Source organism: Plecotus auritus (genome assembly GCF_963455305.1).
Source record: "Plecotus auritus genome assembly, chromosome: 2".
Lineage (NCBI taxonomy): Eukaryota > Metazoa > Chordata > Mammalia > Chiroptera > Vespertilionidae > Plecotus > Plecotus auritus.
This window is the reverse complement of record NC_137771.1, coordinates 66,531,876-66,546,011: the sequence shown is the minus strand read 5'-3', so window position 1 is coordinate 66,546,011 and position 14,136 is coordinate 66,531,876. Positions and strand designations below refer to the sequence as shown.

Here is a 14,136-nt window from a genome sequence, read left to right as displayed (position 1 = left end):
AGGGGAGAGCAGTTGGGGGGGGGGACCAGGCCTGCAGGGGAGGGCAGTTAGGGGTGACCAGGCCTGCAGGGGAGGGCAGTTAGGGCCAAGCAGGCTGGCAGGGGAGCAGTTAGGCATCAATCAGGCTGGCAGGGGAGTGGTTAGGGGGTGATCAGGCTGGCAGGCAGAAGCAGTTAGGGGCAATCAGGAAGGCAGGCAGGTGAGTAGTTGGGAGCCAGCAGTCCTGGATTGTGAGAGGGATGTCCGACTGCCTGTTTAGGCCCGATCGGGATTGGGCCTAAACGGGCAGTTGGACATCCCTCGAGTGGTACCAGATTGGAGAACGTGCAGGCTGGGCCGAGGGACACCCCCCACCGGCTGTGCATGAATTTCATGCACCGGGCCTCTAGTGTAAGCATAATATCAAATAAAGTGATCAATCCACAGGGAAGAGAGCAAGAGAAGAGAAAAAGAACACAGAGAAACTATAAAAAAGCTAATAAAAAATTAACAAAATGTCAGTAATTACATATCTATCAATAATTACTTAAATGTAAATGGACTAAATTATCCATTCAAAAGACATAGAATGGATAAATGGGTAAATAAATAAAATGTGTCTATTTGCTCCCTACAAGAGACTTACTTCAGATGTAAGGAGACACACAGACTGAGAGTGAAGAGATGGGAAAAATGTTTCATATAAATAGAAATTTAAAAATCAAATCATATAAGACAAAGACTTTAAAAAGACAAAGACTTTAAAAAGACAAAGACTGTAATACAAGACAAAGGGCATTACATAATGATAAAGAGGCCAATCCAGCAAGAAGATATAACATTTGTGAATATATATGCATTCAACATAGGAGTACCAAAATATATGAAGTGAATATTAACATACCTAAAGGGAGAAATTGACAGCATTCAATAATAGTAGAGACTTTAGCACCCCATTTTTATCAATGGAGAGATCATCCATATAGAAATCAATAAGGAAACATCAGTCTTAAAGAAAATTTTAGATCTATTAAGATGGATTTAATAAATATGTGCAGAACTTTTGATCCAAAAGAAGCAGAATACACATGGAACATTTTCTAGGATAGATCATGTTAGGCCACAAAACGATTCTCAATAAATTCAAGAATACTGAAATCACGACAAGCATCTTTTCTAAATACAATGGTATAAATATAGGAATCAATTATAAGAAGAAAATTGGAAAAAGCATGTGGAGGTTAAACAACATGCTACTGAAGCATTACTTGGTCATTGAAGAACTCAATGGAAAAATGAAAAAATACCTAGAAAGTGAAAACAGAAATACAACATCCCGTAATCTATGGATGCAGCAAAAGCATTTCTAAGAGGGAAGTTCACAGCAATACAAGCCTACTTTAAGAAACAAGAAAAACCTCAAATAAATATTCTAAGTTTACACCTAAAAGAAATAGAAAAGAAGGACAAACAAAATCCAAAGTTAGAAGAAAGGAAATATTAAAGATAAGATGGAAATGAAATAAAAATAAAAACAAATCAATAAAACTAAGTGCTGATTCTTTGAGAAGATACACCAAATTAACAAACCTTAAACTAGACTTACCAGAGAAAGAGAGATGGAGATGAGAGAGAAAGATAGCAAGAGGGGAGAAAAAGCTCAAATAAAATAAGAAATGTAAGAGAAGTTACAAATGATACCACAGAAATACAATACAAAGGATCATAAGAGACTACTATGAACAATTATACTCCAACAAATTAGACAACCTAGAAGAAATGGATAAATTCTTAGATACATACAATCTCTCAAGATTGAACAATGAAGAAATAGAAAATCTGAATAGACAAATTACTAGTAAGAAGATTGAATAAGTAGGCAAAACCCTCCAAACAAAGAAAAATCCAGGGCCAGATGGCTTAATGGATCAATTCAACCAAACATTCAAAGAAGATTTAATAACTATTCTTCTCAAACACTACCAAAAAAAAATTGAAATGGGGGAAACACTTTACAAAGCCAGCATTACCCTGATAACAGAACCAGACAAGGACTCCACAAAAAAAGAAAATATACCTAATAAACATAGATGCAAAAATCCTCAACAAAATATCAGCAAACCAAATTTAACAATATATTAAAAGGACTACACACCATGATCAAGTGGGACTTATTCCAGGGATACAAGGATTTCTCAACATCCACAAATCAATGTAAGACACCACAATAAAACAAAATGAAAGATAAAAATCGTATGATCATAACATGATCAATAAATGCAAAGAATATGTTTAACAACATTCAACGTCAATTTATGATAAACATTAACTCTCAATAAAGTTGGTATAGAGGAAATGTACCTCAACATAATAAAGGCCACATACAATAAGCTCTCACAACTAACATCATACTCAGTGGTGAAAAGTTAAAAGCTTTTGCTTTAAGATCAGGAACAAGATAAGAATTCTTGCACTCACGATTTTTAGTCCACATACTAGTACTATTACAGGTCCCAGCCAGAGCAATTAGGCAAGAAAAAGAAATAAAGGCATCCACATTGTAAAGGAAAACGTAAAACTAGCACTATGTGTGGATGACATGATACTATATATATATATATATATATATATATATATATATATATCCTAAAGATTCCACCAAAAATTGTTAGAACGAATAAATGAATTCAATAAAGTTGCATGATACAAAATTACTGTAAGAATTGATTGCATTTCTATATACTATCAAACTATCAGATAAATTAAGAAAATAATCCGTTTACAAATACATCAAAAAGAATAAAATACCTAGGAATAAAGTAGCCAAAGAGGATAACAACATGTACACTGAAAACTATAAGACAATGATAAAAACAAACAAACAAACAAACAAACAAACAAAAAAAACTGAAGACACAAATAAATGCAGAGCTATTTTGTGCTCATACTTTGGAACAATTAATATTGTTAAAATGTCCATACTCTCTAAAGCAATCTATAAATTCAATGCAATCCCTATAAAAATTCCAATAGCATTTTTCACAGAACTAGAACAAATAATTTTAACATTTGTATGGAATCACTAAAGACCCTGAATAGCTAAGGCAGTCTTGAGAAAGAACAAAGGTGAAGGTATGCATCCTGATTTCTAACTATGCTACAAAGATATAGTAATAATCAAAATAGTATCAGTATAAAAATCGACGCATAGATCCATGGAACAGAATAAAGAGCCCATAATTAATTCATGCATATATGGTCAATAAATTTTTGATAATGGAGGCAAAAATATACAATGGAAAGGACAATCTCTCAATAATGGTGTTGGAAAATTGGACAGCTACCTGCAAAAGAATGAAACTGAATTATTATCTTACACCACATAGAAAAATTAACTCAACATTGATTAATGACTTGAATGTAATACATAGTAGTTTTGGGTGTTTTTTTTGGAGGGGACATCTCACTCTAAAGACAAGGGCAAAAATAAATTATATCAAACTGAAAGGCTTCTGCACAGTGAAGGAAAGAAACCGTCAGTTAAACAAAAGGCAACCTACAAGATGGGAGAAAATATTTGCAAACCATCCTATCTAATAAAAGAGTAATATGCAAATTAACCATCACTCCGCTACACCCACAAGCCATGCCCACAAGCCAGGCCCACCAGCCAATCAGGAGCGAATATGCAAATAAACCCAACCAAGATGGCTACGGCCACAGAGAGCAGGAGGGAGGCTTGGGTTTCCCTGGCAATGGAGGAAGTCAAGCTTTCCGCCTGCCCTTGCCGGCCTAGGCCTCCACTCAATGCTACAAAGTTTCAATGATAGAAGACACATAAATCCAAACAGAAATGGCAGCAGCCACGGAGCTGGAAAGAGCAGGAGGCTAGGGTTGCCCCCGGAGATGGAGGAAGCCAAGCTTTCCGCACACACTGGCCGGCCCAGGCCTCTGCTTAAGGCTACAAAGTTTCAATTATAGAAGATACATAAATCCAAAAAAAAATGGCTGCCGCCACAGAGCAAGCAGAAGGCTTGGCTCCACTCCAGGCTACAAAGTTTCAATTGTAGAAGATAAATAAACCCCTGATACCAGGGCCTCTGCTTGGGTCGCCAGGGGGTGTGGCCAGCCTGCAAACCACCACAGGCCCCTCGCCCAGGCCGCCCCACGCCCCAAGGGAACCCCCACCCTGATCTGGGACACCCTTCAGGGCAAACCAGCTGGCCCCCACCCGTGCACCAGGCCTCTATCCTATGTAATAAAAGAGTAATATGCAGATTGACCATCACTCCAACACACAAGATGGCTGCCCCCATGTGGTCAAAGATCCTGCCCCCATGTGGACACAAGATGGCCACCACAAGATGGCCAGCAGGGGAGGGCAGTTGGGAGGGACCAGGCCCGCAGGGAAAGGCAGTTGGGAGGGACCCAGGCCTGCAGGGGAGGGCAGTTGGGAGGGACCCAAGCCTGCAGGGGAGAGCAGGTGGGGGGGACCAGGCCTGCAGGGGAGGGCAGTTAGGGGTGACCAGACCTGCAGGGGAGGGCAGTTAGGGGTGACCAGGCCTGCAGGGGAGGGCAGTTAGGTGAAAACAGGCTGGCAAGGGAGCAGTTAGGCATCAATCAGGCTGGCAGGGGAGTGGTTAGGGGGTGATCAGGCTGGCAGGCAGAAGCGGTTAGGGGCAATCAGGAAGGCAGGCAGGCGAGTAGTTGGGAGCCAGCAGTCCTGGATTGTGAGAGGGATCCCAAATTGGAGAGGGTGCAGGCTGGGCTGAGGGACACCTCCCATGCACAAATTTCGTGCACCGGGCCTCTAGTATATCCAATAAGTGGTTAATATAAAAATATATAAATAACTCATACAACTCCATAACAAAAAAAATCTGATTAAAAATATGCAAAGGATCTGAATAAACATTTTCCCATAGACATACTGATGGCCAATAGGCACATGAAAAATGCTCAGCATAACTAATTATCAGAAAAATGCAATTCAAAACCACAATGAGATATCACCTCATACCTGTCAGATGGTCATCCTATATAATAAAAGCCTAATATGCAAATTGACCAAACGGCAGAATGACCAGTCAGCGGGGGATGGGGCCAGCAAACAGGTGGCTCCAGGCCAACCAAGGCAGGTGCCAGCGGCAAAGGGAGGGGATGTCAATCGGGGGAGCGGGCAGCAGCAACTAGCGGTGGCAGAGAGGTGATCAGGGAATGAGGCTGGCCACTCGCCAGCCGCGCCTGTCCCCCGATTGGCCCACAAGTCGCCTCCTACAGAGTGAGGCCAGACTGCGGCTTAGACCCACTCCTGAGGGCTCCTGGTCTGTGAGCGTGCACAGGCCAGGCTAAGGGACCTCTTCCTGAGTGCATGAATTTTCATTCATCAGGCCTCTAGTTATAAAATAAGACAAGAAATAACAATTGATGCGGCTCTAAAAACCTGGGATCTTTTATGCACTGTTGGTAGGAATATAAATTGGTGGAATCACTATGGAAAACAGTATTAAGTTTCCTCATAAAATGAGAACTAAAACTGGCATATGATCAAACAATTCCAATTCTAGATATTTATCTGAAGAAAATGAAAACACTAATTAAATTGAAAGATGAACTGTAAGTTCATTTCAGCATTATTTACAACTAGAGGCCTGGTGCATGAAAATTCATGCACTGGAGGGGGGGCGGTCCCTCAGCCTGGCCTGCCCCCCTCACAGTCCGGGAGCCCTCAGGGGCAGGAGGTGACCTAGCGATCAGGGGAAGACAATGCCCCATCACACCTCTGCTGCCGCCACTGCTGGCAGCGCAAGCCTCGGCCAGCCCTGGTTACCTGAGCCTCAGGCAGGCCTGGGCAGCCGGGTAGCCGCCATCCGAAGCTTGCCTGAGCCTTGAGCCGGCTGGGGGACTGAGGGGGGACTGAGGGACTCCAGAGGTAGGCATGTGGAGTGGCCAGGCCTGCCTGGGGGTGGGCCCAGCCTTGCCACATGCTTGCCACCCTGGCAGGGCTGAGGGGAATGGGTGCTGCCATCTTGTGGCTGTGGGCACTGCCATCTTTGAGGGCATGGCAGTCAATTAGCAATTCCCTCCTTATTGGCTGTGGGGGCCACCATCTTTGGATGGCTTGAGGGTCAATTAGCATATTCCCTCTTTGTTAGATAGGATAGCCAACATATGGGGGGAAAACCTGAGTGTCAATCAAAGGATGAATGGATAAAGAAGATATTATATATATACTAGAGGCCCAACTCGTGCAAGGGCCTTGGCCCCCGCTGATGTGGGGGCTGCCTCTGCCTTGGCCCCCACCGCCATCGTGGCTTTGTCTGGAAGAAAGGACATGCATTAGGCTTTTGTTATTATAGATGTTATTACAGCAGCAGAGGTGTGATGGGGCATCGCCTTCCCCTCATCGCCAGATCACCTCCCGCCCCTGAGGGCTCCTGGACTGTGAGAGGGGGCAGGCCAGGCTGAGGGACCTCCTCTCCAGTGCATGAATTTTCATGCACTGGGCCTCTAGTATATATATATAATACACACACACACACACACACACACACACACACAGTGAAATAACAAAGAATGTAATCTTGCCATTGCGACAACATGGATAGACCTGGAAGGCATTATGCTAAGTGAAAGAAGTCAGAAAGAAAGACAAATGCTGCATGATTTCACTTATATGTGGAATCTAAAAAACAAAACTAGACTCACAGAGAACAGATTAGTGGTTGTCAGAGGACAGGGGGGTTGGGATGTGGAAATGGATAAAGGGGATCAAGGTGTAAACTTTCAAATATAAAACATGTCATGGGGATGCAAGGCAACACCTACAAAAAAGCAACAGATGTCATGCCCTTGTCATTTGGACAAAATCTCATTCCTATTTCCTGAAATTTGTCCTGAAGCAAAAGAGAAAGTGCTTTGCATAGGATGGAATACTCAGGCTGTTCAGGATTAACTTTCTACCTTGTAGACCATAGTAACCCAGCGCCTCCCTACTATTCCTAACCCTTTCTCTCCTCCCCTCCTTCCTACCTACATGAAACTAGATTCACAGGAATCACCTTGCTTGTCCTTGAGTCCTCCATCGTGCCTAGAACGGATACTGCGCATAATTATTATCCACTAAGTGTTGCCTTAACTGATATTATGAGGTTAAAGAAATTGGTATCCAACAGATATATGAACAGCCTTCAATGACTATTATTTTCTTTATCTTTCTGTTCAATCATATTCTCATTTTTGCTTTCGTTATTTATTTCTTCATTGGGATCAGGAATACTACCTGGTTTAGGGGTTGATTATCTCCAATACTTCTTTGTTCCACAGGTGGCCAAACTGGTTAATGCCATCTGTATAGAAAGCTAGAGACAACATAGCTTAGTGCGAAGAACATGGGTTTGGGAATCAAATAGACATGGATCCAAATTGTGGCTCTGAAATTTACTAGCTGTTTGACTTGAAACAAAATCCTTAATTTATTTGAGCCTCAATTTCCCAATTTGTGATAACAGCAACCAATTTTAGGGTGTGGGGGAATTAAACAATATGTATGTGTAGAATTCCTGGCACTTAGTTGCAGCTTAAAAAACAGTAGCTCTCTTTCTAGTTTATCCCAGGTCCTCCATCTCTCGTACATTCATGCTCAAGAATTGCAAAATGCTTTCCTCTGGTCATAAATCAAATGCTTCTCAGAGCCTCTGTAACCTCTTCAGGACGCTGAGGTGCCTATCTAGATTGCTATAACATTCCATTACGGAGAGAGTAACTTCAAAGGAGGGCTAAGAATTAAAACAGGCTTAGGAAGTTTCATACCAATGACACAAATGAGCAGAGGGGAAATGGTGGCATATGTCCCAGTCCTTCTGTTTGAGCTGTAGTTACAGATCTCGAACCCACTCCATTGCTGGAGCCCTGAGCTATGTTTTCAATGCCTCCGCTTCTGCGCCTACTGGCAGTTGCCATGGCTCTTGTTCACAATAACTTCAGTGATTTACCAGATTTACTTACCATTTATTTATAGCATGCACACCAGTATATGCCAGTCATCATCATGGATGTTTAACTATAATTTATAGCTTATCAGAGTCCTTTTTTGGTTGGAAAAGAGAAAATAGCCATCCCACCTCTCCCCACTTTCTGCCTTCCTTCTTATCAACATACTCCTTGAAAGCTGTCCTAGATATGAGGTAATGTGAAATTTTCCTAATTTACACTCTGGCAGAAGACGGTCATATTTTTATGTGCATGGGTGGCCAATGTTTCTCTATGGACATGCATGTTTACTGCCCTAACATATTATAAAGATAGCCATAATTGGAATTGTTCCCTTTACAGCTCAAAGGTAGTTTTGGGTCCTTAACCAGAAATTTCAGGAAATATCCTGTAGGTTACAAAGTAAGGAAATCTGAGAGGCTACCTGAGCAATGGCATTTTGCTTACCTTTTAGTGCAAAATTTGTACTCCTTTATTATATATCTATATATTTTGTGGTTAACAATCTTCCCAAAATGTTATTTGCATATTAATATCAATGATTTGTTTTTGCTTAAGTTCTCACTTTTAAAGTTTGAACACAGTATATTTTGGTTGTTTCACCCTCCCACCCTTGATTGAAGCTCATTTAATGAAACTGAATTCTTACCTTTTCATATGATTCTTGTTTAACTTTGCTATAATTATTAGCTTTCCATGTGGCAGGTATTAAAATCTTTACATTTCTGAAAAACACTCTTCTCTTGGTAGCATTGAACAGGTAAAAAGAAGCTTCAGTTGACATTTCCTATAACCAAATAAAAGAAAAGCTTGTTTTATCCTTTATCATTGTAAGTCCTTTATGTTTGAGTTTGCTGGTCATACTTGAATAAAGTAATAGTAACAAATAATGGAAATATTTTGAAGGAGCCTGTTTCTATTAGAGACAGCATTAGACTGTGCAAGCTTAGGAACAAACTAAACTTAAATGGTTGTCTGGAAGAGATTTTTAGGACAGTAATTAGGTGTCTGGGCTTGCCTATATAATTTTCCAACTTTGTGAAAGGTTTTTAAGCTTTTACCAAACAAATCCTTTTCATGTTACACCTGTGGACATGTTCAAGACCACACCTTATAAATGTTACTAATTTCACTAAAGCATTAACGAAAGGAGGCTCATGAGTAATGGAGTTGTGATCCTTCCTGATTGCAAGGTGAAAATAGTCAATTAGAGAACATTCAGGTAAAAAGAAAGAACTTTGCTCTTTGGCACTCTATCCAGACTACCACTCTTTCTGTCTGAGAATTCTCACCCTCAGGAGGGAATCCAACCACATGATTTTAATAAGCACGAAACCATGCTTATTCATCAAACATCTGGTCGTTGTTGTCACAGTACATTATTTCTTAAGTTGCTCCCCAAAACAGTCATGCAGGAACACAAAAACACTAAAATTAGTAGTAATCAACAACAAAAAATAAAAGAGGACTAGATCAACAGTGTGTGAACTGAGACTGCACAGAATTAGGTGAACACACTGGCGTGCCCATAATTATAACGTTTGGTGCAATCTTTCAGAAACACTGCTCTCTTTACGGCTCAAATTACAAATTAGACAAAGTTGTTAGCTCCTTACAGAAGGCTACAGGTCTGTTCTAATGAGATAATGAATTTGACTTCATATTTGCCACTCACCTTGATATTTTGGATGAGGTTCTGATCCTCAGACACCTGAGGATTGATTGCAATGAGTAACCCGTCATATCCGTTGTCTCGAAGCTGCACTCCAGCTCCCAGGAATAGGAGTTTTGGACTTAGAGCCACCAGGAGAGCCGCAATCTTTAGGCGGCAAACAGTATCTGCTTTGTCCCTGTGCGTCATGTTGTAGAGAAGCCTCCAACTGGTTTACTCACACTGGTCCTGCTAGATGCATTGTGCCAGATGACAGGGCAAAATAGTTTCCTTCTGAACTTGAAGGTCCTAGAACTTGTAGTGAAGGAGGTGCCTTCTATGCCAAATCAGGGGTGGATCTGAGACCTGCCTCTACAAGTCATTTTTCTCTAGGCAATGCCACACGTGCCTGTTCTGTGGCTGAGCTTTCTCCTGAATCATAGTTGGGCAATAAGTCTTCCACCTCATACTTGTTTTATATTTCTCTGAAGGAAGAGGAAAATAAGACAAAAGGAGCTTGAAAGAGAGAGGCCTGGGTGGCTGGGCTGGAAATGAGAGAATCTGGATTGTTCAATCCACTTTCTCTAGAAACACAAAAATCTATAATGATTTTCCTCTCCTTATCCTTGACAGCCTTCTCCATCCGTCAGCGCAACTACTTCACCGCTGCACTCGAGCCATATTTTGTTTGTTGTTAAGATTCCTTTGTCTGGTTATTTTGAAGATTTAGAAATCCATTCTGCAGCCCTGTGCCCAGGGCCTTGGGTCAGATAGTCTGGGCAAGCTCTCAGCTAATGTCTGGGGGAGGGTATCAGGTATCCCCCCAGGGAGCGCCAAGTGCCGGGAACTTGGATGCCTGAGCAGACCGCAGAGGCCTGTCCCTCTGCCCTGGCTGCCTTCTTTCCTCTGAAGCTGGGAAAAGAATGAATTTCTCCTTCAGCAACTCTCTCCTGAGGGCGAGACTCTGCCTCAGTCAGCCCTCCATTTCTCCAGTACCTATTACAGGTTCTGGATTGAAGTAGGCCTCTCAACTATTTTATGAGTGATCAATAATGCCTGATCATTACATAATGCTTTAGAGTTTACAAATGAACACACTTCAATGTAAATTCCCTGATGCAGGTATAGTTTTTACTTTTTCAATGAAGGCACCGTCTCATGGGGATTATGAAAATTAGCCAATGGGAGCAGGACTAGCATTTATTGTGTGATGGGTCTTATTGCTCCAATTTTATGACAAAACTCAGGCTCAGAAAATCTAAGTAACTTGTGCAAGGTTGTAAAAGTGTTGCCATAGTGCAAGAATGAGACCAACTGACTTTAAATTCCATTGTTTTTTTACTATATCATGGTTCACTCATGTTCTCAAGAAACTAAAAATGAAATGTTAAGAGCTGTAATGTTGACGGGTATTGAAGGCTATTTTTCTCTTGCTGTCCCTCTGTTTAGAACCTCTTCTCTCAGCGCTTCTCACCTGCTTTCATTCAAATTCCAGTTCTGGCCCGGAACTCCCTAACTTTCAAACCCCTTCTTTCATAGCATCAGACCCCTCTTCTTTGAAGCATGTTTATGGTTATGATGTCACATTTATACTGTGCAGTTGGTTGTCTGCTTCCTGCTGAAGGGCATGTGAGAGAGGAGACTCTGTTTTGATCGCTACCTCCTCAGCACCTAGCTCAGTAAACTCGCAGTAAATATGTGTTGACTGAATAAATGGAGTCAGGAGAAGTAAATAAAAGCCAGATTATGAAGGAGCCATGAATTATAGTGTGACAATACTCCCCCTGCCCTTATTTGATGGTATCCCTTCCAGAAGGTGTTTCTGTTCTGGACCTTTTCTCTTGCTCCCTCTTGGCAGAAGCTCTTTGGTACTGGTGCTCCCCTGGGTGTGGAGGAGAATGGAATGTCGCTGGTCATCACTTGCTGCCAAAGTTGCTCACTCTGCAGCTCAGAAGTCAGCTTAGCTGTCTTGTTTTCAGTGGCTAATTCCCAGCTGTGGGTTTTTCCTGCTCACTCACTGTGTCTGCAGAATGGAAATCCACAGGTGTGGCAAGTCCAAAGGCTTTACCTATAACTGTGACTCAATGAATGGAACAACGCTCTTTATTTTCAACTTTCCTTGGCAGTTTATTTTCTTATGCCAATCTCTTGTGACTTTAAGAAAACATTATTATTAAGAAATATGCTTAAATATTCAACTCGTAAGCCACACTGTGAAAGTAGCTTTTGGCCAAGAATAAGGGAAGAGTTCCTTCTTGCCACCATGACAACTTGTGTAAGTAGTTAACTGGTTGAGGAGTCATTGAGGACTGAGTCCTCTTCACTTATTCTCTTTTAAAAAATATTTTTTTTATTGATTTCAGAGAGGAACGGCGAGGGAGAGATAGCAGCATCAATGATGACAGAGAATCACTGATTGGCTGTCTCCTGCACGTCCCCCCTGGGGATTGAACCTGTAACCCAGGCATGTGCCCTGACCTCCTGGTTCATAGGTTGAGAGGCTCAAACACTGAGCCATGTCACCTGGGCTCTTCACTTATTGACAGTTATAATGGCTCCCCTAAAATGTGGGTGTGAGAATATTGGCTATAGAGTGCATGCAGCTTTAAAAGGAACAGACATAAGTGAACAATCTTGTTCAACTCCACCTGCATTGAAACCTAAACAAGCTACTCAGGCCTTGCTTATCCTGGGTGGAGACATTCATTCCTGTCTATCTGCTTTTTGCTTCCTTGGTTCTGGAACCCAATCCCCAGGTCTGGCCACTTGACTGTATTCCACTTTCATCATCTGTCCCTTACAAGATTCCCAGTCACTGACCTATTCCCTGGGAGAGTCACGTTCACTCCTGAAAGCCTGTTCCCACCACCTCTGTTCTGACCTACCCTCAGAACCCTTCTTTGCTGTCAGCAACCAGGCCTATTGAAGATCTCTTCTTACTGCCTTCTCCTTTGGCCAGGCTGACCCTGCAGGGGAAAACTGACTTGACTAAGTGACTTAAGCGTCATTCCTGAGCAGAGTATCCACTTCTGATAAAGTGTGACTTTGAGAACAGAAAGAACAACTTATCCTTTCATTCAAAAAACATTCACGCCCTTAGATCTGAATGCTCATGTCCTTAGATTTTATATCGAAGAAATGAAATATGCTTGAAGTGAAAAAAATGGGAATACAATGTTAAGCATTTATTCAATGTTGTAGAAACTATAGGCATTTGCTCTGTTCTTATCTGATTTTAAGAAAATAAGTTATTCAGTTTCAGTAACTAAAGAATCTAAAGCACATCTTTGTTCATTCTCTGATGGCGCAGTTCAACCTGTTCCCAAAAGGCCTCTCTGTCTGTTTCTTTTTATAGAGTCTGCTGGGGGAGACCCACAACCAAAGTGAGTAAAATATGTATCCGGTGTCAGGGAAGTCAGGCAATTTCACGTCCTGAGGAATCCAAAAAAAGCTGTGGATTTTTACCTCTCAGGCTTTTGTTACAGTTCTTGCAGCAATCCCACTCAGAAGAGGAGAGGAGAGGCTGGACTTGTGTAGCTGGGCTACAAGATTTATGGCCACTTTAGTTTTTGAAAGAAATGAAAATGGAAGTGAGACAAACTGTTAAGACTAAGAATCTAAAAACTGAAGTTTGCCAAGGACCCAGAAGACACATTTCATACCTTCCTTACCCGTTTTCTTCATCCATGGTTTCATTTTATGCGGTTTCAGTTACCTGCAGTCAGCTTTGGTCTGAAAACGTTAAATGAAAAATTGCAAAAATAATAAATTGATACCTTTTAAATTGTGCTCCGTTCTGAGGAGCGTAATGAAATCTCATGCCGTCCCGCTTCAGCCTGCCCAGATGGTGAATCATCCCTTTGTCCAGTGTTTCCATGCTGTGTACACTACCTACCCTCCAGTCACTTAGGAGTCATCTTGGTTTCAGGTTGATTGTCAGAGTATCACTGTGCTTGTGTTCAAGTAATCCGTATTTTACTTAAGAATGGTCCCACAATGGCAAGAGTAGTGATTCTGGCAATCTGGATATGCCAAAGAGAAGCCATAAAGTGCTTCCTTTAAATGAAAAGGTGAGCACAGTACAGTAAGGTATCTTGAGAGAGACCACATTCACCTAATTTTTATTACAGTACAGTGTTATACTTATTCTATTTTATTGTTATTGTTAATCTCTTACAATGTCTAATTTATAAGTTAAACTTTATCACAGATATGCATGGATAGGAAAAAAACACACAGTATACTTAGGGTTCAGTACTGTTCCCAGTTTCAGACATCCACTGGAGGGAGGGCTTGGCTGCACCCTGTGGGTAGAGGGGACTACTGTACTCATTTTCAAAGCAAAGGAGTGAAGTGCATGGTCCAGATGGGATTCAGGAAGTGTTTTGTGTTTCCTCACTCACCACAATGCCAAAGCATGGAGCTCTTACACTTCCTTTCTAGTTTCTTGAATTCTCCCCATGCAGCCTTTTACCTCCAGGCCTTTGCTATGAAGCCTCCTCCTCACCCTCACT

At 41.6% G+C, this 14,136-nt stretch overlaps 2 protein-coding genes across 3 annotated transcripts in view; one reads left to right on the top strand and one right to left on the bottom strand.

Annotated features, from left to right (window-relative positions):
• Positions 1-10,063, bottom strand: part of CLCA2 (chloride channel accessory 2) — a gene marked incomplete at both ends in the record, with an annotated part of 53,193 nt that extends 43,130 nt beyond the window's left edge. The window contains 6 exon segments of the mRNA XM_080655177.1: positions 8,621-8,758; positions 9,647-9,847; positions 9,850-9,926; positions 9,929-9,959; positions 9,963-9,997; positions 10,000-10,063. Coding sequence (XP_080511303.1) covers positions 8,621-8,758; positions 9,647-9,847; positions 9,850-9,926; positions 9,929-9,959; positions 9,963-9,997; positions 10,000-10,063 — 546 coding nt within the window.
• ODF2L (outer dense fiber of sperm tails 2 like) overlaps positions 1-14,136 on the top strand; it is a 110,762-nt gene that overhangs the window by 31,654 nt on the left and 64,972 nt on the right. The window lies entirely within an intron of this gene.